Here is a 27,849-nt window from a genome sequence, read left to right as displayed (position 1 = left end):
CGTCCTCTTCACTTGATTCTATTGGTATTGGAGTTCCAGAGAACTGGAGAACTGGAGTCATGTCTTGCGAAAAACTTTAAATCTTTGGTTGCAAAAATGCATGAAAATATAAATGAATGGTATGAAATGTTTTTTTTCTTTGGCAAGTGACAATGGTATGAATATGATAGTGCCCTTTGAGGTGTCAGTTATCAGAAGTGTATGGTCTGATGATGAACACCTCGTCAGCCATCATCCCTAACAGTGAGTGTGAATAAGAATTATTATTGATGATTCTTCTACTTCTGCTACCACATGCTGAAGCATTTCATATTGTTTCATAATTGTCACTTTAATGTGCAGTGAAACATAAAGTCTGAGGTGAGCTCTGAACTGTTAAAGCTAACCAGCAGTCAGCAGCTCAACAGGACACATATGAGCTTCTGGTTCTGAGTTATTCTGGTTCTTTGCGTTGTGAACATGGAGTAAGTCAGATATCCTCACTGCCTCTGAGGGATATTATTACATAACACATCATTAGTCAGCATGCTGCCCTGCTGCAGTCTTTGGTATTTTAATACGACAGTTCCATACAGCAGGAGGTTTTCAACACCAATTTTACGTCGCGTAAAGTGTGGTGCTGTGTCCCCACCTGAAGCTCCTCTCCACTCTTTCCTTCTCTAACCCCGCGTCTGATGTGAGCATCGCTGTCAGTCATTTGTCCTCCGCTGAAAAATACCACTCTGCAGGTCTGCCGTACCTTTTTTGCGTGCCGTGTCGTCGGGGTCCAGATTCCGGCTCACCGTCACCACCTTGATGAGGAGCCGGTTGCCTCCCTGGCGGATCATGTTGACCACCTGTCTGTGGCCCACCTTCACCACGTTCTCCTGGTTCACCTGGCGCCAACACACAAACAGTGGAGTCGTTAACAGCTGGTACATCCTTCAGGACGTCAACACGTCGTCACATTCGTAGGAAACAGCACTTTTCTTAGCCGACAGCATAAAAGTTATACATTTAATTGTGTATTTGAGTACTTTTTGAAACAGCATAATGAAAGTAAAGGGTGTATTTTACTCTGCATATCTTTTAAATCCAGACTCTGACAGATCATGTCCAGTTTATAATGCTGAGTTGATCAAAGACAGAACACCAGATGTCATAAAGTATCCTTCAAGGCTGTGTTAGAATATTCAGTTTGGTGTTCTCTATTTATTAGAATGGCTGCAGTCTTCTGAGAGCCTCGCCACCGATGTTTATGCAAGAAACTGGCAACTAAAAAACATCTCAAATTCAAAGCAACGGCCCTTTTTATGGCACAAAACAACAACAACAACAACAACAACAACAACTGGTGGAAAGCAGCGAGGAACAGAACAACAGCAGACAAGACGGCGAGCGGTTTTGGGTTTTTCAGCGGTTGGCTCTCTGCGGCGGCTTCATGCTGGGTCTGATGCTATTTCTAGGTAGACAGCTCGTCAAAGTGACACACGATGAGGCAGGAAGTCAGACCGACCGCGGGGACGAGGGCGAGACGAACACAAATAAAAAGGGTCAATTACACACAATGAGCTACGAGGACAAATATCACACCTCTACCCTCCAAAAACAGGTCTCTTATTTAGGAAGACTCAGTGTGCAGACCGCTTGATTGACAGCTGTTAGCTGTGTTACACCTACTGGGCAGGACACATTACACCCTCATCACCGTCGGTCATCGGCCTCATCGGGGACGGTGACGAGTCTGCGAACAGACGGGAGGTTGAACAGCTGGTCCTCTGGTGTGGTCAGAACATCCTGGAGCTGAACAAGCTCAAAGCTGTGGAGATGACAGTGGACTTCAGGAGGAGCCCCCCAACACTGCCCCCCCCCCCTCACCATACTCAACAACTCTGTGTCTGCGGTGGAGACCTTTCTGGGATCCACAATCTCCCAGGAACCTGAAGTGGGCCCCCCCCAACATCGACACCATCAGGAGAAAGGTCCAGCAGAGGTTGTGCTTCCTGTTCCGGCTCAGGAAGTTCTCTGCTCCTCCATCACCGTGTGGTTCGGATGTTTGTCCACCTCCAGAGTCCAGGACAGCTTATGACGGGCAGGAGGATAAATGTTTGAACGTAGCCATAGTGTAACACACCGAAGCGCTGCTCCTCATGCACACGTTTACATCTGTATTATTCTACGTATTTAGTACTTTCAGTTGTGACCTGATGCCTTTTTATTATTATGAAGAAAACACTTCATGATATTTCAGTCCCCGGAAAGAGGATTGTGCGTTTTTTTCTACTGTCTGCGCAAAAAAAACAGAAATCTATCTTTAAGAATTAGTGTTTTTCTGTCAAGCTGAACTGAACCATGACTCCTAAACCCAGGTATGAACCTGACCGTGACTTTTGCGTCCTGTTGCACCCCGCTAACCGCTACGTTGTGCACAGTCAACATTAATATATACTTTACTGTAAGTACTGAGGTGAAATGAGTTGATTAATCCAGTGGTTCATCAACAGAAAGCCCATCATCAAACATTAGTTGTTTAACTTCTCAATATCGATGCTTTTCTTTGTCTTATATGGGAACAAAGCAAGTTTATTTCTCCCTCAAGGTGAAAAGTTGTGACTTCTCCTTCATTCATGCTGCAGATAACGGCTCACAGCACATTTGTGAACCAGGCCACAGATATGCAAATGTGGAGGGGGGGGGGGGGGTTATCGCTTTCTTCCTGTCCTCCTGCCATTCTTCATAATTACAATATTCATGTCGCCGGACGACCGCTGCCCCTCACAGTCAGACTTCAAACACAATCGGAACAAGTTGCAAAAAAATAAATAAATAAATCCTGCGGTGATGCGGTTCTGATTAAAGGTGTGTGTGTGTGTGTGTGTGTGTGTGTGTGTGTGTGTGTGTGTGTGTAGACACAGATACCAGCGGGTTACACACATCTCAGCTGCTCAAAACATATCGCATCACAAACACATTTCATACTTTCTCTTTCAAACACAGGCGTCACCTCATGGGTGCTTCTTCCTCTTCCTCCAGACAAATAGTGGAGGAGGAGTCAGATGAGCCCGGAGCGACACCGAGGAACGACGGATGGAGAAGAGGAGGGAGAGGAAGCTACGAGGGGGGGGGGATGAAGAGAGGGAGGTGGGCACAGGGAGAGCGAGTGATCTAACAAACGCTGCTCGGGCTTCACGAGGGCGGACATTTTGGTAATTAGAGAGAAATGCTCCAACAGCTGTTTCAGCGTGACCTCGTGTTCCCTCGTCGTGCTCCACCACACACACACACACACACACACACTCGTACACACACACACACACACACACACACACACACACACACACACACACACACACACACACACACACACACACACACACACACACACACACACACACTTGTAAATATTTTCTACTGTGAAACCGATCGAAGTGTTTCGCCCTGAAGAGACGTGTTTTACAAGCGTCGGGGCATGATGACAAAGAGTATATATAGTATCTATATAGATATAGATACTATATATAAACTATATATATATCTATATATATATATATATATATATATATAGATATATATAGTTTATATACTTTCCACTGTCTCTACTGGCTCAGCATCACAATGTCTCAGTGGTCTGTTGTTTTCTAGAGTAATCCCTTCATTTTATAATAAGGCTGAACAAAATGAATGAAACATGTCAACATGAAGACTTCAGCTGCGACCAGCTGTCGGGCTGCACATCTAACCACAATGTTATCCAAATTGCAACACAGGCTTCTGTAATATTAAAATATTCGCAGCAGAGTATTTTGCATTTTTGTGTGGTTTATTCGCCACACCCCCTTCAGGCCCCAAACGAAAATGACAACGTCTGACCCAGACACACAAACACACAAACACACAAACACACAAACACACAGCCCATAGTGCAACATAGAACTAGTTTATGTTTTTGTCTGCATGAACTGCAGTATGAGCTACAGAGTTGGTTTAAGAAACATTTGGTTAGTTGTTAAAGTTAATCTCAGTGCAGATATAAAAGGTTTCATATTATCTACATATTAAAAACATGTTTAATTACTGAGTGATTCACTAGGATGGTAATTTGATGAGTAAGAGAGTGAGATAGTGAGATAGTGAATGAGAGAGTGAGTGAGTGAGATAGTGAGTGAGATAGACAGTGAGTGAGTAAGATACTGAGATAATAAGTGAGCTAGTGAGTGAGTGAGATAATGAGTGAGACAGTAAGACAGTCAGTGAGTGAGATAGTGAGATAGTGAGTGAGATAGTAAGACAGTGAGCGAGTGAGATAGTGAGATAGTGAGTGAGATAGTATGACAGTGAGCGAGTGAGATAGTGAGATAGTGAGTGAGATAGTATGACAGTGAGCGAGTGAGATAGTGAGATAGTGAGTGAGATAGTATGACAGTGAGCGAGTGAGATAGTGAGATAGTGAGTGAGATAGTAAGACAGTGAGCGAGTGAGATAGTGAGATAGTGAGTGAGATAGTAAGACAGTGAGCGAGTGAGATAGTGAGATAGTGAGTGAGATAGTATGACAGTGAGCGAGTGAGATAGTGAGATAGTGAGTGAGATAGTAAGACAGTGAGCGAGTGAGATAGTGAGATAGTGAGTGAGATAGTAAGACAGTGAGCGAGTGAGATAGTGAGATAGTGAGTGAGATAGTAAGACAGTCAGTGAGTGAGATAGTGAGATAGTGAGTGAGATAGTAAGACAGTGAGCGAGTGAGATAGTGAGATAGTGAGTGAGATAGTAAGACAGTCAGTGAGTGAGATAGTGAGATAGTGAGTGAGATAGTAAGACAGTCAGTGAGTGAGATAGTGAGATAGTGAGTGAGATAGTAAGACAGTGAGATAGTGAATGAGATAGTGAGATAATGAGATAGCAAGACAGTGAGATAGTGAATGAGTGAGATAGTGAGATAACAAGACAGTGAGATAGTGAGACAGTGAGACAGTGAGACAGTGAGATAATTAGACAGTGAGATAGTGAGACAGTGAGATAATTAGACAGTGAGATAGTGAGACAGTGAGACAGTGAGATAATTAGACAGTGAGATAGTGAGACAGTTAGACAGTGAGACAGTGAGATAATTAGACAGTGAGATAGTGAGACAGTTAGACAGTGAGACAGTGAGATAATTAGACAGTGAGATAGTGAGACAGTTAGACAGTGAGACAGTGAGATAATTAGACAGTGAGATAGTGAGACAGTTAGACAGTGAGACAGTGAGATAATTAGACAGTGAGATAGTGAGACAGTTAGACAGTGAGACAGTGAGATAATTAGACAGTGAGATAGTGAGACAGTGAGTGAAAAGATAGATGAAGCCTGAAGGCCATAAACTGCAAAAACGGTTCTGAATCAACAACTACAAGAAGGGAAAACAGCTTTGAACCAGCAGTTTTATGGCTGAACATTTACAGTTTAATCAATAATGCACACACACACACACACACACACACACACACACACACACACACACACACACACACACACACACGAGATACAGTGTGAGTGTAAGAGCCGTCCTTCCGTCCCATCGAGCAGAGGGGCCTATTCAAAATCCATTATCATTATCATAACCATTGTAATAGTTGCACAACATTAAGCATCATCCGGCCCATTTAGCCCAACACGCCCCTGGATCTATCGGCTCGCTCGGTCCGATCTCCTCCCGTGCACGTAGTCCCGACTCACTGCCGGTCGCTAATCCGGTTAATCAATTCTAATCTGACCGATGCAGGCGCCGCGCTGTGAAGACACGCCGCTAATCCGGGCTGTCGGAGCGGATCAGAGGTCAGCTGATCCCTCCTCAGTAACATAAATACAGACGAGAGTATTTACACACAGCGTGCTCTGCTGCTGACAGTCCACCGGGGAAACGGTACATATCCGTATATGTGGGGAAAAAGGGTTTAAGTGTAACTACAGTGACACGCAAAAGTATTCATCTCCTTTTGGCATTTCTTTTCTATTTTATTCAACCTCTGATTCTTTATGACGCATTTGATACCTGACTTGTTTCTGTACAGGGTTCGTATGAAGGTGATAAAGTAGTTTATGAATATGAGTTTAGTCAGTTTATGGCGTCACATCTTCACTCGTTGTCTTCTCGACTCCTCACAGCTCAGTTTGTTTGTTCGCCCTCTGGCGTTCAGGAGAATAAAGCAGCGCGTTGAGCGTGAACTCTGCGGCGCTGAGCGAGAGAATAGACAGAGCTGGACTCTGCTGGGTTTAAAGTATGTCCAGTAGAACAATCAGAACATGTGAACAGCGCCAAGATAGACAAATACTGTAAACGACAAAATAAAATGACGTTTGTTTTTTTTGCTTTGTGCAGTGTAAAAAAAGAAGTGATGAAATGTGATGAGACACAGACACACACACACACACACACACACACACACACACACACACACACACACACACACACACACACACACACACACACACACACACAGACACACACACAGCAGCATTAGAAACATGGAGCTGATCTACATCTCAGACTGGGGGCTGGGTGAGAGCTCTCTGAATTCTGTATGTGTGTTTTTCCTCTTGTAGGAAGCTGGAGTACATCAAAGCAGGCTCATTAAATACAGAAATATACAGACTGTGTCTCTCACACACACACACACACACACACACACACACACACACACACACACACACACACACACAGGAAAAACACAAAGAAGAATAAAGTGAAGGATTGAAATAGGATGAGAGGGGGCCGGGGAAGATGGAGACAAGAGTTTTATTCTGATGAGTCAGAGTCCTAGTTAGAAGAGTCTTGACTCTGATGAATCACGTAGCCCAATATCAAGCTGACGACGAGAGCACATGTTAGGGCATGCACACACACACACACACACACACACACACACACACACACACACACACACACACACACACACACTCTGCATGCAGTCCTCCAGTTCCACCCAGAATGTTCCTGGAAACACACACACCTACACACACCTACACGGTCGGGCTCACTCTCGCCACAGAGAAGTCACGTGACCACGAGCGGTGAGCCAATGGCTGCGCAGACGCAGACGAGCCTCTCAGAGGAGGACCCTAACGGACGGACAGATCCAACATCACGCCCCCCCGGGCTCACACACACACACACACACACACACACACCGGCCCCTCACATCTGTGTGAGTTGAGGTTCCGCGTGTCGATAGTCAGAGCGTTAATACGACAAGTGTGTGAAGACGTGGTGGAGGAAGAGGAGAGCGTGAAGTAAAATAAAATCATCACACACGCAACAGAAAACACATCATCAGCACACACAGCTTCATATCTGCATCAAACCACCACAGAATAGGTTTAATAGGTTGTCCCAACGACGACTACGCCGGTCCTCCCTCACAACAACGATAAACATAACGTCAATCACATGTCTCTCAAGTGAAAGGATCAACAGCAGGAGCCAGTCTGGCAACACTGGTCTCCAGCTAGTGGACGATGGATTACATTTATCTTTACACTCTATTGACTTAATAATGTCTGATACTGTTTCACTGTGTTTTATTGTCCTCTAATAAAAGAATTAACGCATCTGTGATCGTGATTATTAAACTCTATCTTCATATTCTCTCCGTCCTCGTCCCCTCGTGCTCGGACACTCGTCCCCTTCACTTTGTTGCTCGCGTCCTCGCGTCCTCTACTCTCCAGAAAACTCTACACTTTCAGACTCTCTGGCTCAACCAAAACCTTCCCCCTCGTAGAAAGCTGCATTATCACCGTGTGCACAGAGAGGGAAACGTGCTCCTCGTTGCTATGCGACAGTTGCTGCGTGGTACTGGATGCTGGAGGTGGAAGCAGTGCTGAGAACGTTGTCAGTGGATTTTTCTTATTTTTTGGGGGGGGGGGTGGATTGGAGGGTGGATTGTACCATTCGTCAGGAAATGGGGACTTTTTATCAATGGACCCCCCCCCCCCCCTCTCCTCCCAGTGCAGCCATCTTAAAGAGGTTTTTAGTCTGAAGCCACGTTTGGACGGTGTTGTGGTTTCTTCGGCTCCCTGAACACCGGAGGGCTCGGGGAGCTGCTCTTTGAGCGCTGCGCCTATAAATAAATGATTTATGGGAAACGACGCTCTCCACTCTGTGTTATTTTAAGACCGGCGCCGTGCGGTTCCGGCGCGCGTGGCGATGTGGGCTTTGTGAGCACACAGCTGCATGTGAGGGAGGTTCCTCTGAGAGCGATTGATTAAGCGTCTGAAGTCTGGAGCGAGTAAATAACTGAGGGTGACTGCTGATGATGAGGATGGTGATGGTGGTGGAGGGCTTTCTTCAGTCAAGCCCCGAAGGCTGGAGCTTCCTGGGGTTCCCACAGCAAAAAACACAACAAATCAATACTCAGTATTAGACCAACGTGAAGGTGAGCAGACCGAGACGTGTCTGACACAAAGGGACAGATTCATTCAGCAGAGGAAGCACAGAGAGCATCGGACGTGGACGATAGGATGATGTATTCACATAAAGGTCGTACTTTCTGATCGATGTTTGACTTTTAGGACCTTTCAGAAGTTTGTAATGATTTAGGACACAAGCTGTAAACACACACTGACACACTATCAGGCTGTGCAGTAGATCAGATTTATACTTTGATATTCACTCCGAAAAGTGTTTGTCTCTGTAGTACGGATGGGAATCGTTAGGATTTTATCGACACTTGTGCTCTTATTGGTTCTTTTGATTGATTTGTGAGAAAAAAAAGACAATTAATTTAGAAAAGAACATGTCTTTATTCTTTTTTTAGTTTGTCTTGAGCAGCAACACAAGAAGTTCTAAAATCTTTAAAACACATCCTCAGCTAATCAATGATCAAACACCGTACGACATCACTACCGTATGACATCACTACCGTATGACATCACTACCGTACGACGTCACTACCGTACGACATCACTACCGTACGACGTCACTACCGTACGACATCACTATCGTACGACGTCACTACCGTACGACGTCACTACCGTACGACGTCACTACCGTACGACGTCACTACCCTACGACGTCACTACCGTACGACGTCACTACCGTACGACGTCACTATCGTACGACGTCACTACCGTACGACGTCACTACCGTACGACGTCACTACCCTACGACGTCACTACCCTACGACATCACTACCGTACGACGTCACTACCGTACGACGTCACTACTGTATGACATCACTACCGTACGACGTCACTACCGTACGACATCACTATCGTACGACATCACTACCGTACGACGTCACTACCCTACGACGTCACTACCGTACGACATCACTACTGTATGACATCACTACCGTACGACGTCACTACTGTATGACATCACTATCGTACGACATCACTACCGTACGACGTCACTACTGTACGACGTCACTACCGTACGACGTCACTACCGTACGACATCACTACCGTACGACGTCACTACCGTATGACATCACTACCGTACGACGTCACTACTGTATGACATCACTATCGTACGACATCACTACCGTACGACGTCACTACCGTACAACGTCACTACCGTACGACATCGCTATCGTACGACATCACTACCCTACGACGTCACTACCGTACGACGTCACTACTGTATGACATCACTACCGTACGACATCACTACCATACAACATCACTAATGTATGACATCACTACCGTACAACATCACTACTGTATGACATCACTACCGTACGACATCACTACTGTATGACATCACTACTGTACGACATCACTATTGTACGACATCTCTACTGTACAACATCACTACTGTATGACATCACTACCGTACAACATCAATACTGTATGACATCACTACTGTACGACATCACTATTGTACGACATCTCTACTGTACAACATCACTACTGTATGACATCATTACCATACAACATCACTACTGTATGACATCACTATCGTACGACATCACTACTGTATGACATCACTACCGTACGACATCACTACTGTACGACATCACTACTGTATGACATCACTACCGTACGACATCACTATTGTACGACATCACTACTGTATGACATCACTACCGTACGACATCACTACCGTACAACATCACTATTGTACCACATCTCTACCGTACAACCGGGTGACCGTGGCTAAGTGTAGAGCAGGGCCGCCTTTCAATCAGAGGGTCAGCGGTTCGATCCCCTGCTCTACTAGTCTCATGTCAATGTGTCCTTGAGCAAGACACTTAACCCCAAAATTGCTCCCGTAGCTGCTGCGCCTACAGTAGATAGATACTGAATTGTAAGTCGCTTTGGATAAAAGCGTCTGCTAAATGACTGTAATGTAATGTAATGTACAACATCACTACCGTACAACATCACTATTGTACGACATCTCTACCGTACAACATCACTACCGTATGACATCACTACCGTACTACATCACTACCGTACAACATCACTACCGTACGACATCACTACTGTATGACATCACTACCGTATGTCACTACCGTACGACATCACTACCGTACCACGACAAAAACAAATCACAATATTGATCAGTGCTGCTTTAAAGAGACAGTTCAACCCAAATCAAAAACACACATTCTCCCTCTTACCTGCTATTTATAGGTAAGAGGGAGAATGTCTGCCTTCTCTCCAATATAATGAGACTAGATGGCACTTCACTTGTGGGACTCAAAGTGCCAAAAAAACACATTTTCTAAAAACTCAGCAGCAGTGTCTGTTTCCAGAAGATAATCCACAGACCTTTGTCGTGAGCAATTTCATGCAGGAACTATTTTCTTTCCATCGAATTACAGCCGTCAAAACTGTATCACCACGCAGAAGGAAGTGCGCGCCTCCACTCGATACCGCTAGCTCACCTAGCGCCTCAGAGCTAGCTCACGCTACAGCCAAGGAGGACGTGAGCAGACTCACGCTTCCTTCAGCGGCGCGATGCGGTTGGAGGGTGTAGCTGACATCAGTATTCCTCATTTATTGGCTTCGTACGTGTTGATTTGTGAGCCTCTGTGTTGTCTTGTTACTACTTCACAATAAGAGACTCCTGAGGTATGTTCCTATTAATATTCTCTCTTTTTTCATTGTTTTTCACTTTGCAACATCTGGCCTGGGACTACAGATGTTAAATAGCTTCTTGGCTAACTCTGGCGCATTTACAGCAATGTTTTTATTCATGTGTGCTGTTCCTAAAACCAATAAATAGAATAAAAACTATCTTGATGGATCAACAGGTAAGAGGACAAATGTGTATTTTTAAATGTGGGATGAACTGTCCCTTTAAAAGGTGTTCAAAAACACACAGCAACATTGCACAAAGTCCTCCAATCAAAGAGGTTGAAGTTTATGGGAATAAAATGAGACGAAAACTAAATGTGAACGGCTCAGAAACAGGAAAACAGATGCATCCTGGGTAATAAACCGTACAGTGAGGAGGAACACACCAGTGCAGGTGACCCTTCAGAATCACACACCTGCTCACAAAAACCCCAAAAACCAGGCTCAACACAAATGTACTGGGAAACGATGTGTAAACACACACACACACACACACACACACACACACACACACACACACACACACACACACACACACACACACACACACACACACGCACACAGGGCCATCTGTCTGAACACGTTCTCCTCTGTTATCTTTGCTCTGTGTGATTATCGCTCCCACAGCATCGTGTTTTATTTACCCAGACACACGTTCTCTGGCGGGTTTGAACTGGAACAACACAGCTGCAGGTCTTTCTACACGACGCTCAGGTTCTCAGGACGACTCGAGACCTCCGAGTGCTGCTGTCTTCATCTCGTCCGTTTGAGAAGGAAGGACCCACGGGACCTCCGAGTGACCGTGAGAGCGGATCCTCTGCACTTAGTCTCAGCGGATCAATAAAGCAATGCCATCGATTCATAAATGATCACATCTCAACAGGAGATGAATAAAAGGACTAATATCAGCTGCTACAGCTACTGCACCAGCCGCTCATTGTATTTATATTTTTATCTTACAAAAAGGAGGAAATAGCGCATTCCTTAGGGACTATTTTCAGCGGCGGATGAATCCACATTGGGTCCTTTATGGCAGCAGGACGGTGCACAAACAGCAGTGTGTGTGTGTGTGTGTGTGTGTGTGTGTGTGTGTGTGTGTGTGTGTTGTTATTAGATACATCTATTGTCTCTTTGGCTGAATCCCTTCAGACACGCTGTGTAATAAATAAGTAAACATCAGTTTTTACAACGACTCCTTCTTTTATGTTGCACCTCTTTTCCCCTCAGACGAGAGTGTAGAATAACTTCACTAAACACAAATAGAACTCCGACATCTGTGGCCAGTAGTGACAAAATGCTCACGAGCAAAGCGTACACAAAGTGATGTTCAGGTCCACACAGAGATATAGGATGCAACCTGGAATCCAGAATGAGGTCAGACCGCAACAGAAAGCCAAAGAGGGGAAGCAGACATGTCCTCTTTATATCTATCTGACGGCATTTTAAGACAAAACCAGCTTTAAATAGAGCAGGAACACCTTCACTGTCACTTTAGGCCTCAATTAAGCAGCGTTAGTTATCTAAAATACAGAAGTCAGACGATGTCATAACCTGTAAACGGCACTACATTTAGATTTTTATGACCGCTTTGAAGTATCAGTTTTTACACAATGAAAACATCCAGGAGATTAATATTTTACTATTTTACTGTGCCAATACACCAAATACAAATCTCTTCATCTGGAGATAAGCCTGATGTGAGTCTCACGCTGTACTGAGAGGAGACAAAGAGACAAAAAGACAGACAGAGAGAGAGAGAGAGAGAGAGAGAGAGAGAGAGAGAGAGAGAGAGAGAGAGACAGAGAGACACAGAGAGAGAGAGACAGAGAGACAGAGACAGAGAGACAGAGACAGACCTCCCTGTTCTCTCAGAGTCTTTTGGAGGAAGAAATGCTGAGGACGGCCTGTGCTAGTTCACTGCACACTACTGACAGTTGTGTGCAGTGTTGCAGTCCTCAGAGAGATGCAGAGAGGCAGAGATCTGACAGAAGGACAAGTGTGTGCATGCACACACACACACACACACACACACACACACACACACACACACACACACACACACACACACACACACACACACACACACACACCTGGGGGCACAAGAGGCAGATGCATTTGCATGTTACACTGGTCACACATCTCTTCTCTCGGCCAAAGTTGCGTGTTATATAAGAGAGTAAGTGCTTCACTCTCTCTGCCTCCATCGCACACACTCTTGCAGACACACACACACACACACACACACACACACGCACACACACACACAGGATGTTAACTTTTTAATAATGTTCTGTCCAGTGAGCAGCACCGTATACGTTCCCCACGTGACCCGATGTCTCTCAGTAACAGCGTCTCTGTTGACTCTCGTCATCCTCGTTGGCATTTGGTCGACGGTTTAACTCTCACATGACGTTCAGACACCAGCAGTGAGCTGTGATGTTTGTTTGCCCTCGATGTCGTCCGATTAGCGAGTTGAAGAGTTTTATATCTTGCTCCCAATCATTTTATGACCACATCTACAGGATTCTTTTGAAAATGTTTGTTTTTGCTTCGTGTGTCAAAGCTGCATTCTCTCTAGTGTCCACCAGGGGGCGACTCCTCTGGTTGTATAGAAGTCTAGTCTAAAATGACTCTACTTCTCTCTTGATTTATTCCCTCAGTAAACATTGTAAACATGAGTTTATGGTCTCAATCTCTAGTTTACAGTCTTCTTCAATACAGCATGATGTTCATTTAGTACATTATGCTCCATTTAGAGTCAAACAGACCAGAAAGAAGGGGATGATTTAGGGGCGGGGCTACACAGTGATTGACAGGTCTCTACCAGAGACGTATACGGCGTCTCTACGTCACTCCTCCTCAGTCCAGATGTGGTCACTTCCTGTTCACTGGTTGCAAAAAAACAAACATGGCGACGGCCAATTTACTGAACTCGAGGCTTCAAACGTTCACGAATCAATGAGAGACGTCTCCATCAATATGTCCACTTCTTACATGCAGTCTATGATAAAACCGTGGTTACGTTACGACCGACTCCACCGGCCGAGAGGACAGAAAGAGGAAAGCATGGAAACACAGGCGAGCGTGACGACAACACGCTGCATCGACACGTAGCTCAGGAGCGAGTTATCGACGGCGACGACGACGCGTTGAGGCGAACGATTCGAGCGCACAAAAAAAAAAACTGCACGGCAGGCGTCCTCACGCCGAGCTGCAAGAGGCAATGAAAGATTGATGCTCAGCCGAGGCCCTGAATCATGCATGCAAATGGATTATGTTCTGCTCATGTACATTAAGGGGACATGTGCACTCTTGCAGACACAAAAGCAGATGTTTAAACACACACACACACACACACACACACACACACACACACACACACACACACACCTCTGTGAACTCCGCCTGGTGCTTTGAAATAAATGTCAAAAACAAATGAAGTCAGCCCGCTCTGGTAATACAATCCACTTGTTAGCGACGCGTAGATGTCGTCTCGTGTGACAGTCTCCAGTCTTTGATCCCGTCCTTCAACCTGTGATCTGAAAATCAATCCCCCCCGTCTTCAAGGACGTAGCACTCAAGGAGACATGTTCTGAAGGAGACGAGGAGCGAGGATTCGAGACATGTGAATGCATGAGGGGGGGGGGATCCATCATCTGGACGCGTAGCGTTTCAATCCGTCCTCCTTCACGTGTGATGGAGGACGGAGAGTCTTCAGGGAAAACGTGACGGAGACGTCTCTTCAGCGCTAATCTGTTTAGTGGCCGAGTACTGCGGGTCATGTGACTGTAACAGGATTACACACCGGAGCCAACGGGCTGCCATGGTAACCGCATCATCACCACTACGTTGTGACAAAAAAACAACAACACCGACCATCATACTGTCTGTCTCTCTCTCTGTCTCTCTATCTGTCTCTCTGTATGTCTGTCTGTCTCTCTGTCTCTCTTTCTCTCTGTCTCTCTGTCTGTATGGCTATCTGTCTGTCCCTCTCTCTCTGTCTCTGTCCCTCTGTCTCTCTCTCTCTCTGTCTGTCCCACACGTCCTCATGGGTACAAAAACGTCCACTTGGACTCAAAGACGAGCTGATGGGATTTTAGTTGAAGGTCACTGTGAGTTTATAAAAACACATTTTAAGATGTAACTCAGGAACTCATGCTCTAATCATGACGGTTCAACACAGATGTTTTAAAGGGACACAATGATGAAGTGATGACATCACAGACAGACGTGATGAGGACTGGATGTTGTTAGGATTTTATAAAGACTAGTTCTCTTATCCATTCTGCTTATTGGCTCTTTTTTTTACTGATGTATAATAATGTGTTTATAGCTCGAGTTATAAAGTTAAACATCATAATTCATCTCTAACATCTATTTTATATTAACATGAAAACATCTCCTTCAAACTACTGGATTCATTCAAGTTCATCACCAAAACTACATTTTACAGATTACATGTGAACACATCACGATAACGTTATAATGTACCTTCAGTCAGTATTCATGTTCACTGAGCAGAGCCTGAAGGCATCATAGTGTAACTGAAGTGAACCTCCGTTGGTTAGCCGTTAGCGGTGATGCTAACGTTACTAGCTCTCCTCCTGTTGGTCTGAACACTGACTGGTTGTTTGTGATGAAACATGATCAGAGATCCAAACCTGCAGACATACGACACAAATGAATTCTAAAAACTCACACAACAGGTGAACGTCACCACTAACTGTGCTATTAGCACACATTTAAATGAGGCAACATCCAACATTTGGTCTATTTCTATGTGCTGCAAAAACAGTCCAATTCACACAGACCAGCGCTGACAGACAGTGACATCATCAGCATCTTCAGGGAGGTGGAGGGAACTGAAGACTTGTTCTCTTTCTGTCGCGTTTAAATTCCTTCCTGAAGTGTTGACCTGAAGCTCTACATCCCAGCATGCACTTTGTCTTGTTCTCTCTCCAAAGGCGACATTTGTACTTTGCCACACGGATAATTGCAATCAGCAGCAAGACGGGCGTGGTTTGCGCTGTAGTATCACTAGCACTGAGATATATCTATAGATATAGATATATATATCTATATCTATAGATATAGATATATATGTATATATACTCCACGATATGAGCCGTGGAAGTGTTGTCGAACGTGTATTTTCATTCGTTCGATGCATTTTGGTAAACGCGTCGGAGGTGCAGCAGACTGATGACGATGCTTGAAGGCGACCGACAGACAGCTGAGATGAAAGCGAGGCGGGACGAGGAGTTCGCTCTCTCCACGTTTGACGCTCCATTTAGCAGGAGAGCAACATAAAGCCGCTCCCGGAGCGGAGCTGCTTGTCGTTATGGAGTCATTCGGGGGGAAAGAAAAGAGCTCAGAATAGACTTTCTGACTCCGTTTGGTTTCTCAGCAGCTGTGACGATGATCTGAGATGTTCGAGGCTACGCTGACATCCACAGCAGCACGCTTCTTCACCTGAGTAACGACGCCCTGCTCACGTTAGCAAGACACACACTGAAGATTACCAGTCATTATGATGAACCAACGGAGGACATGTTACAACAGCTTACACAACGCTGTCTCCACTTCAAAGAGACAAACACACACAGAGTCTATTTCAGTGTTTGGGACCAGATTTAACTTTTATAAGTATCAAAACAAAGAAATATCAATTCATTAAAAACTAAACGGCCTCAAAGGCAAAACCAAACAACTACCAACAGAGATGTTCCAATACTGACACCAGTATGAGGTATCGATGAGTAGAGTCTGTGCACTGGTCTGATATCACGTCATCAACATTACATCAACATGAACACACAGTTATAGATGATAACCAGCTCACAGGATCATGACGTCAGCAGCTGTGAAACGTTCTCTTCATACACAAAGTCATCCTGAACCTCTATGAGGCTTTCAATCTCCCTGTAAAGAGTTGACTATGATCCTCACCAGCATCATGTGACCAGGCTTCTTCATGTGTTAAAGCTGCATTCTCTCTAGTGTCCAGCAGGGGGTGACTCCTCTGGTTGTATAGAAGTCTAGTCTAAAATGACTCTACTTCTCTCTTGATTTATTCCCTCAGTAAACATTGTAAACATGAGTTTATGGTCTCAATCTCTAGTTTACAGTCTTCTTTAATACAGCATGATGTTCATTTAGTACATTATGCTCCATTTAGAGTCAAACAGACCATGAAGCAGGGGATGATTTAGGGGCGGGGCTACACAGTGATTGACAGGTCTCTACCAGAGACGTATACAGCGTCTCTACGTCACTCCTCAGTCCAGATGTGGTCACTTCCTGTTCACAATTTGCATAAAGGCAAGATGGCGACGGCGAAATCGCCAAACTCGAGGCTTCAAAATGCCCACAAACCAGTGAGTGACGTCACGACGACCACGTCCTCTTCTTATATTCAGTCTGTGGACGAGACCAAAGACATGTCAGCTCTACTGCAGAGGAAACTAATATTGATCCTGTTGTGACTCGGTGGACAGCTCCTGGTGCTGAAACGAGTTCTAATGAACCCAACAAGTGAATCAACACATGCAAAGTGGCACCACTTTATTTTAATCAGACAACACCTCTTTAAGTCAAACACAAATCCAATTCATCAGTGGTGAACCTCAGCAGGTTCACCTTCACGACTCAGTCAAAGAGCCTCTGACAGCCTGACGCTGAAATACATGTTCAAATAAGTGTTGTACCTTTAAGTGTAGGTATGTTACAATGCACTGGAGCCATGGCAAGAACAATGTAAACAACAACAGAGTCATTATTTTCAGGCACATTTTAACAAATAAAAGACCCGAAACAAACAAATCTGTCTTTTCACTCATTGGCCGATGAAAAGCGAGTTAAATTCATCCCACGACGACGACTACAGGCCGCACACTTTACCTCTAAATGCTTCCATCAGAGCCCGATCAGCTGATTGCGTTCAATGAATCGACACCGTCACAGTCAAGGCAACCAGCTCCAAATAAAAGGAGGCTTCGCTCAAAGCCACTTGACTATCAGGACAAAACCTCCTCCTCACGAGCGTCTTCAACGAGCAACAGCCACACTTGGACATTTGGATTCAAACAAAAAAAAAAGCATTTCATGTGACGGCTGAATATCTGTGCAGCATCAGAATCAGATCCAAACACGCGAGCACCCAGGAGATCAAAGGCAGAGTCCAGGATTCACCGGGTCTGACTGGATACGCAGGTTAACCTGGAGGTGGAGGTGGAGGTGGAGCCGCTCTTACCTCGATGAGGAAGTCCCCGGTCCGGAGCCCGGCCTGCCACGCCACCCCTCCCCTCGTCCACGGACTCCAGGTACTGCAGCGCGGGAAGGCGGGCGTGGGAGTGAACTCCTCGATGGGCGTATCCGCTGCACGGCGGGGGGGGGGGGGAATAATTACAACACGTTAAGATCTGACACTTGTTTCATTCACGCCTAAATGTAACCAATGTTTTTATGAACACGTTGATGTTTAGTTACTGGGTGTGTTAGCCTAGCTTAGCATAAAGACGTGAGGGTTTACGGTAATGGTGAGATTCAAACAACGCTGCACATCAGAGGCATCGGTTTTAGATTCAAACGGTGAAGCAAATGAAGCTCGACCGACCGTCAGCATCACAAACGTGATTGAAGTGACCAACATGTAGAGTATCAATGTGTGAGCTGAAGCAGGAACACATGACGCGTCTGTCATCACCAAAGGGTTCTAATATCATCTGAAGAGAAGAGACTACAACTGGCAACCATGTTTTCAGTTTGGGCAACCAAAAAGCTGCCGTCTGGTTTTAAAAGTGACACGCACACACACACACACACACACACACACACACACACACACACACACACACACACACACACACACACACACACACACGGTTTCAGCCCCCCCCCCCCCCCCCCCCCTTGCTCTTGGGAAGGTTACAGAAATACTGCGGGCTGCTGGGAGAAACCAGTGTTGACAAGTGACACTTCCTATAACTCATCCTGAGACTGGGAGAAGAGCCGGTCCGGGTTTCATGAGGGGTTTTCTACATGACTGTGACGTTTCTTTAGGTGTCGTGTGTGTGTGTGTGCGTGTGTGTGTGTGTGTGTGTGTGTGTGTGTGTGTGTGTGTGTGTGTGACATGGAGACGCAGACAGAGGAGGAGGAGGAGGAGGAGAGAGATGGACGAGGAGCGTAAAAAACTGCAGAAACGCAGAGAGCAAAAGAGGATGTGAGCTTATGTGACAGCTCGAGCATCAGTGCATGTTTGTATGTCTGTGTGTGTGTGTGTGTGTGTGTGTGTGTGTGTGTGTGTGTGTGTGTGTGTGTGTGTGAGGATAAGCTCGGCTGGGTCAGTTCCCCGGGGGGGATAGCAGAGTGTGTCAGAATGACTAGAACATTCCTCTTGTTTTTCAGGCCAAATCCCTCTTTTCCTCTGCCTCCATGTCAGCGTCTCCGCCTCCCCCTCTTCCTCCCTCTTCCTCCCTCTTCCTCCCTCTTCCTCTTCCTCCCTGTCTCTCTTGCCGCACGTCTTTTAAAAAAAACCCTCACCAAATTCACCCCTCGACAGTAACCGCCAATCGAACTGCGGCGCACGCACACGTTTGTGGAACGCAACGTATGGATTATGACATGGCGAGCATCGTCATAGAAACCGAACGCAGCACAGCAGCTGAATCGGGCTATTTTTAGAGCCGATGGAGCTCGTGGCCCGGTGGAGAAATATCAGAGAGCCGGGACGGGGGGGTGGAGGGGGGGGGGGGGGGCGCTCAGGATCACAACAACCCGTGACGCGGCGATGAGCGACTGATTGGAAAGAACGTGAACTGTCTGCAAAAGCACATCTGTTTCCTCCTCAGATTAACCGGTGATGTCACGTTACAGATGTTGGACCGCAGAGCTCCGATCAATCGGCTGACTGAGAACCTGATTATCTCTGAGTCTGGACTCAACAAGACTGTTCAGCGACGTCGGCACTTCTCATTCAAACCATCATTTTCTGACATGTTTAACCGATTAATGGAGACATTGGAAATAATCGGAATAGTTTTAGCCAAAGAAAAAGTCCTCAACATGCATCATGCTGTGTGTGTGTGTGTGTGTGTGTGTGTGTGTGTGTGTGTGTGTGTGTGTGTGTGTGTTCTTCAGAGGTCACAGTAAAGTTGCTTTCAAATGTATTTTTAACAGCAGAACTTATTTGCATGTTTTTGCTGGAGGGGTGGGTGGGGGGGGGGGGGGGGTTCTCTCCCACACACACACACACACACACACACACACACACACACACACACACACACACACACACCTCTGAGATTGAGCCATTGCACATTAAATCCAGGGTCTAACATGCATGTGAGTAGAGGAACGTGTGTCTGACCCGTGAACAGTGAACAACAGTGACAGGAGCTCAGTGGAAGGTCTCCTACCTTTCGCTCCCCGCAGCACGAAGCCGAAGCCCTCATTCTCCTTCTTCTGGAGCACCACGGTCTTCTCGTCCACCACGCAGTCACTGTGGAGGAGATGCCGAGCAGAGCGCCCGTTAGCACAGCCCATCATCCGCAGCATGGCCACGGACGCCCTGCCCGAGTGGAGGTTCATGCTGCTGGAGGAGAGCTAGTCCGGCCAGGGCAGGGCAGGGCAACCCCGACCCCACCCCACCACCACCACCGCCGCCGCCGCCTCCTCCTCCTCCCCCCCCCCCCTCCCCCCCTCCTCCTCCTCCTCGCGCCGGCCTCTATGTCTATCAAACGGTATGACAGCGGCCCCGGCAGCCCGGCGACAGCATCTCCAGAAGACAGACGACCCAGAAAAAAATAAATACAAATAAAACAGGAGAGACGAAGGAAGAGACGCGCCTCCCTCTCCTCCCTCCCTGCAAAACTCCTCTGCGGCCGCAGCTGCTCTCCCTGCGCGGGGTCCGGCAGCGCGGTTACCGCCGCCGCCGCTGCGGAGGCTCCGGGCGGCGGTGTGGCAGAGCTGCGCCGTCGAGGAGAGGCGACATCGGGCTGGTGGCGATAGCGGCTAATAGCTCATGATGAGGCGGGGAGGAAGGCTGAAGCTCGCCGGGATGGATGGAGGGAGAGGGGGGGGGGGGGACGGGGACGGGGGACGGGGGGGGGGGGGGGGGGGGGGGGGGGACGGGGGGGAGGACGGGAGCGGCGGTGGAGGGAGAGCGCGCGAGAGGGAGGGAGAGCCTCGGTGTGAATGGGTGTCTAGGTGCGCTGCGCTCTGCGATGTGCAACCGACTGGCTGGTATAGGGAGGGCGCGCGGCGCGTATGTGTGTGTGTGTGTGTGTGTGTGTGTGTGTGTGTGTGTGTGTGGGAGAGAACGGGGTGAGTGGGTGTGTGACCTCACGCACTGACTGATCACTTCATTGATTGATTGATCATCTGCTTTCTGTGGATGAGAATCATCTCATCGTTTCTTCTAATACACCTTATAGAAATACATGTTCTGGGGATCAAGGACAAACAATCAAATGACCAAAAAACAGCTGACAGGGGCAATCAAAAAGGGGCATTCAGGGACCCTGGGTAACCTGGGGACCAGCTGTCCACTCTGCCTCCCTAAGCACATATTTAGAGACCGGTTTATTGTTTAAATCAGGAGTTCTGAAACTTTTGGGGTCACGAGGAAACAATTCTCCCTTTTTGAAGCGAAACATGGATTCAGCATTTTGCTCACAACCATTTATTTTAGAAAGTCTTCAGACCTGTTTGATGATTTGAATCTCGTTAACGGGGACTTTACTCAAAGTTCATCCGGACTCCTCGTTTTAAATGTCAAGTAATGGATCTTAAAACAGCTGATAGACTGACACGGTCCTTTCCACACAGATGTCTAAACTACTTTCAGCAGCTTCGACTAAACAACATGACATCATATCACACGTGAGTGATGGACACAACGTGCTTGTTTGGTTGGTGCAAATGGTCCCTGTACCCGTGGACGTTCACTTTCTACTGGATCTTCTTCATGCTCAGCTCATTACTGCTTGCAGCCCGTGACGGAGCACCTCCTCTGCTCGTCCTCTCGTTAAACAGCAGCAGTGGCAGCTGCTCGCTCAGCCTGCGTCGCGCAGCTTGAGAAAAATGCACGCATTACAAAAAATGCACATGACGCTCCGCCTCCCGTTTCCTTCCCTTTGACTAACAGAAGCAGCAGCTGCGGTTGTTGTTGTTGTTGTTGTTGTTGTTGTGTTTATGAGGAATCCTCCATATGGCGATGCAGCTTCTGCAGAAGGATTATACCAAAATGAAAAGCCCCTCTTGAAGTTTGACTCAGCAGTAAGCTGTCTAATCTGACGGCGGCTCAGAACATGTTCACAGTTTTTCTGAGATTTTTTTTCTTTTCTTGCAGGTCTTTGTTTACTGGATTATGCATAATATGGTACGTTCCATCTCTCCATTTTCCTGCAGCGATGATGGCTGTGGTGGAGCCGGATCACAGCCATGTGGGCTGTGGAGCTAAAGGGAGAGGAGCTCAACCTGAAGGCCAAGTTCTGCTCCTCGAACCTCACTCAGCTAGGCACTGAACAGACAGGTGGGACGAGGGAGAGGAGGAGGAGAGAGAGAGAGAGAGAGAGAGAGAGAGAGAGAGAGAGAGAGAGAGAGAGAGAGAGAGAGAGAGAGAGAGAGAGAGAGAGAGAGAGAGAGAGAGGTGCGACCGCCATCCTAGCAACAGTTCCCTTAGCAACGCAATCTGTCTAGAGAGGAAGAAGGCCTGCACTGCTGACACGCTGAAGGTTATCTCCCAGCATTCCCTCACACACACACACACACACACACACACACACACACACTCACACACACACACACACTCACACACACACACACACTCACTCTGGCCCGTAGTGGGCGGCCGCTGCTAATCACACCTTGATCACCCAAAATCTGACACGGGTGGCGGCTTCAATAGGTCGGTGTGCAGAGCTGGCAGTTTGTCAAAGGTGTCATCTTGTTTCAACAAGTGACGAGAGTGTGTGTGTGTGTGTGTGTGTGTTTGTGGGGGGGGGGGCGCAATGCAGGATGTGGGCCGCGCTGCTCGGCAGGCTGCATGGGATGAAGTGCGAGCTTTCCCCAGGGAGCACGCCGCCTCGATCTGGGCTCCGCCGTGGAGGCTGCGATGTATTTATAGTGCGGAGGAGAGGAGGTCTGAGTGTGAGCAACGGGATGTTTGTCAGACATTCTTCTCTCGCTGTCCACGTGCAACGGTTTCTTTTTCTTTTTTCTAGGGGTGTTTTTTGGAGGTCTGGCTCAAGGGAACAGTGGTAGGACGAGCTCTTACGTTGCATGGCTGATGGCTGGTGGAGAAAATTGTGTGTGTGTGGGGTGGGGGTGGGGGTGGGGGGGGGTGGGGGGGGGGGTCTAACCTGTCGATGGCAATGCGCCAGAGTGCTCCAGCTCATTCCCTCTGCACACTTTCATCTGTGCCTCTACAGCCCGGTGTCTATTAGTTTGTACAGGGACCTCTGTTTTTTTCGTGATGCTCAGGATGAAAAAAACTATCTGTTGGTTTAGTTGTCTAAACCTAACCGTTGGTTTAGTTGTCTAAACTTAACCGTTGGTTTAGTTGTCTAAACCTAACCGTTGGTTTAGTCGTCTAAACCTAACCGTTGGTTTAGTCGTCTAAACCTAACCGTTGGTTTAGTCGTCTAAACCTAACCGTTGGTTTAGTCGTCTAAACCTAACCGTTGGTTTAGTCGTCTCAACCTAACCGTTGGTTTAGTCGTCTAAACCTAACCGTTGGTGGTTCGTTGCCAGTTATAAAACAACATCTTCTTGCATTGTGGAGAAGAACAGCTTCATCCTGCCCATAAACACAGCAGACCAGGAAAGTTCCTGCCTCATGCAACATTCAACCCTCTGCCAGTTAAAGAAAAACAATTATGAATCTTTAAAGAGCAAAGGAAGGACTTGATGTGAGTGCCTCTGAAAAGTCAGCCTTCCAAAAAAAAGAAAAAAGGAACGCTCACATTTGAATATCTGTTTGTTCCATGAGGGGAACATTTAAATGGCCATAGCTCCGTCTTTATCCAGGTCAAACATGCTCTTCCCCTGGATCTTTAAAGTCACACGGGTCTTTAGTCTACATTCGGCCCACCAGCCTCGAGGCTTCACCTTGACCCACATTGGACTCTTCCTGGAAAGACACCTTCCAGCATGTTCAGGGTCCCGCCGGAAGAAATCCAGCAGACTAATGAGGGGAATGTCACGCTGTCCTTGTAGCTTCTCCACCACACATTTCTACACTTTAGATAGCACTGAGGGTTTGTTCTGCAGTGCACAAAGAATAGAGAAGTCATTTGAAACTGATACAGAATGGCCACTGTGTTCCTCCCAGTAGTTACTGTAAAATTTCCCGACACCGTTTGGTAGAATTAGATATGTATTTACATACGTGTTTGCTATTTTTGATCCGAAAGTGGTTTAAATAATGTGCAGCGTTCTGGGGTTCACTCACCAGACTTCAGATGCATTACCATCAGCTGATGAAAAACTGTCAACATGTCAGCTTAGAATCACGAGGAGGACACTGACGAGGACTTAAAGCAGCTCCTCGGACGCAAAACAGGTTCATTTTATTTCCAGATGCAAGAGGAGACAGGAAGTACTAGTATTAGTACTACCACAGTATTTAAAAAGTCCTGCATTTCACATTTTACTTGACTAAAAGTACCACATTATTACCACAATGTAAACTTAAAATTTGACCTCTGCTTTTGAACCATCCTGAGCATTCTCACTCAAACCGCCAACCTTTTGGTTAAAGGAGGCAAAGCCATCCTAAATGTACTAATCAAAGGTTAACATAATCATCATACCAACCGTTATATCATGAAATATGACGATCAGGGACTACAGCTTTTGGCTATATCTGGTTCCATATGTATTGTGTATTGTCCCTGCTAAACAATAACATAAATAAATTATGGTTTATTTCTTATTCATTCGTTAACATATTTAAAGTTGCAGCTGCTTGATTTGGAGCGGATTTAAAAAGGTATCTTTTAAAAGTATTTTAATCTATAACTGTGCATCATATTTATCATTTATATTATGTGTAAAAAGAAAATCCAACAACTCCAACAAACAGAGATCTTTTATCCAAGAGACCTCTGTTCGTTCCTCTAACCCTAACCCTCTGTTGTTGTCTCAACCTAACTTAAGTAGTGCTGTTGTCTAAACCTAACTAAGTCAATTAGTTGTCTCAACCTAACTAAGTAGTTTAGTTGTCTAAACATAACTAAGTACTTTAGTCGTCTCAACCTAACTAAGTAGTTTAGTTGTCTAACCATAACTAAGTAGTTTAGTTGTCTCAACCTAACTAAGTAGTTTAGTTGTCTAAACCTAACTAAGTAGTGTTGTTGTCTCAACCTAACTAAGTAGTTTAGTTGTCTCAACCTAACTAAGTAGTGTTGTTGTCTCAACCTAACTAAGTAGTTTAGTTGTCTCAACGTAACTAAGTAGTTAAGTTGTCTCAACCTAGCTAAGTAGTTTAGTCGTCTCAACCTAACTAAGTAGTTTAGTTGTCTAACCATAACTAAGTAGTTTAGTTGTCTCAACCTAACTAAGTAGTTTAGTCGTCTCAACCTAACTAAGTAGTTTAGTTGTCTCAACCTAACTAAGTAGTGTTGTTGTCTCAACCTAACTAAGTAGTTTAGTTGTCTCAACCTAACTAAGTAGTGTTGTTGTCTCAACCTAACTAAGTAGTTTAGTTGTCTAAACATAACTAAGTAGTTTAGTTGTCTCAACCTAACTAAGTAGTTTAGTCGTCTCAACCTAACTAAGTAGTTTAGTTGTCTAACCATAACTAAGTAGTTTAGTTGTCTCAACCTAACTAAGTAGTTTAGTCGTCTCAACCTAACTAAGTAGTTTAGTTGTCTCAACCTAACTAAGTAGTGTTGTTGTCTCAACCTAACTAAGTAGTTTAGTTTGTCTCAACCTAACTAAGTAGTGTTGTTGTCTCAACCTAACTAAGTAGTGTTGTTGTCTCAACCTAACTAAGTAGTTAAGTTGTCTAAACATAACTAAGTAGTTTAGTTGTCTCAACCTAACTAAGTAGTTAAGTTGTCTCAACCTAACTAAGTAGTTTAGTTGTCTAACCATAACTAAGTAGTTTAGTTGTCTCAACCTAACTAAGTAGTTTAGTCGTCTCAACCTAACTAAGTAGTTTAGTTGTCTCAACCTAACTAAGTAGTGTTGTTGTCTCAACCTAACTAAGTAGTTTAGTTGTCTCAACCTAACTAAGTAGTGTTGTTGTCTCAACCTAACTAAGTAGTTTAGTTGTCTAAACATAACTAAGTAGTTTAGTTGTCTCAACCTAACTAAGTAGTTTAGTCGTCTCAACCTAACTAAGTAGTTTAGTTGTCTAACCATAACTAAGTAGTTTAGTTGTCTCAACCTAACTAAGTAGTTTAGTCGTCTCAACCTAACTAAGTAGTTTAGTTGTCTCAACCTAACTAAGTAGTGTTGTTGTCTCAACCTAACTAAGTAGTTTAGTTGTCTCACCTAACTAAGTAGTGTTGTTGTCTCAACCTAACTAAGTAGTGTTGTTGTCTCAACCTAACTAAGTAGTTAAGTTGTCTCAACCTAACTAAGTAGTTTAGTTGTCTAAACATAACTAAGTAGTTTAGTTGTCTCAACCTAACTAAGTAGTTAAGTTGTCTCAACCTAACTAAGTAGTTTAGTTGTCTAAACATAACTAAGTAGTTTAGTTGTCTCAACCTAACTAAGTAGTTTAATTGTCTCAACCTAACTAAGTAGTTAAGTTGTCTCAACCTAACTAAGTAGTGTAATTGTCTCAACATAACTAAGTAGTTAAGTTGTCTCAACCTAACTAAGTAGTTTAGTTGTCTAAACCTAACTAAGTAGTTTAGTTAAATACAGCGCTGAGTACTTAAATTGTAGTTTGTTCCAGAGCTGCACTCGCTGCTCTGCAGAGCGCTGCATGCCTGATGATGCTGGACGGACGACCCTGCAGGTCAAACAACAACCCAGAGCTCATTCATGTTCCTGAAGGACGTTCTGACTCTTCTGACTATGATGTGTTTACAATGCTGGAGAATAAACGAACCTCTCTCACACACACACACACACACACACACACACACACACACACACACATCCATCTTTGTTCGTCATGAAGCTTGTGTTGAAGTGGATATGACAGAAGAGAAGAGTCGAGCGACCGTTAGACAGGACTTTCCACTTAACTGAAAGTCGGCTTTTTTTCTCTTTTCCCCTCAAGAACAGAAGAAAGCTTTCCATCAGAAGCTGACTGACGGTTATAAACAGCTCAATACAAAGATTAGTATGCAGACTTATTGAGATCGTAAACAGCCTCCTGAAATCAACACAATCGTCCGTAATCAATGAAAAGCTTCAAAGATTGTCTTGATTTCTTCACCACAGACACACATGTGGTTTGAAACACCTGGGTGAGGTCTTACCTGGAGGCGTCGAAGCTGTCGTAGGAGCCCACAGTGTAGTGTCTGAAGAGCTTCCGTCTGTCAGCGCGGTCCGCTCGGGAGTCTGACAAAAATAAAAAATAATAATACTTAAAAAGCAGCGTGAGATCAATATTCACATCCCATTTGTAACCAATAACAGCAGTTTACAAATCAATAAGTGCTGTTGAGAGGAGGCTCTTTAAAAAACGTTACAGCTCATGAGACAGAGCTGCGTCTTCATGGACACAATCCAAGAACAGTTCAAGACATTTGAACCTCTGTCATGTCCATCAGTTGTTTGGGGGAGAATCCTCCCTAGAAGACAAGTCACAGCTGTCCTCACACTGTCTGTACAATTCAATATATAC

At 45.5% G+C, this 27,849-nt stretch overlaps 1 protein-coding gene across 1 annotated transcript in view; it reads right to left on the bottom strand.

Moving 5' to 3' along the window:
• LOC137877015 (SH3 and multiple ankyrin repeat domains protein 2-like) overlaps positions 1-27,582 on the bottom strand; it is a 58,837-nt gene extending 31,255 nt beyond the window's left edge. Inside the window, exons 1-4 of the mRNA XM_068716693.1 lie at positions 27,482-27,582; positions 20,456-20,538; positions 18,292-18,416; positions 740-875 (exon numbers count right to left, since the gene is read on the bottom strand). Of these exons, the coding sequence (XP_068572794.1) occupies positions 740-827 (88 nt within the window). The 5' untranslated portion in view covers positions 828-875; positions 18,292-18,416; positions 20,456-20,538; positions 27,482-27,582. The remainder of the gene's footprint in view (positions 1-739; positions 876-18,291; positions 18,417-20,455; positions 20,539-27,481) is intronic.
• Positions 27,583-27,849: the final 267 nt, after the last annotated feature.

Source organism: Cebidichthys violaceus, unplaced genomic scaffold, assembly GCF_023349555.1.
Source record: "Cebidichthys violaceus isolate CVI_PGR_0920_01 unplaced genomic scaffold, fCebVio1.0.p SCAF_204, whole genome shotgun sequence".
NCBI classification, from domain to species: Eukaryota; Metazoa; Chordata; class Actinopteri; order Perciformes; family Stichaeidae; genus Cebidichthys; species Cebidichthys violaceus.
The sequence above is the reverse complement of the archived record's forward strand: the minus strand, read 5'-3'. Positions and strand labels throughout refer to the sequence as shown.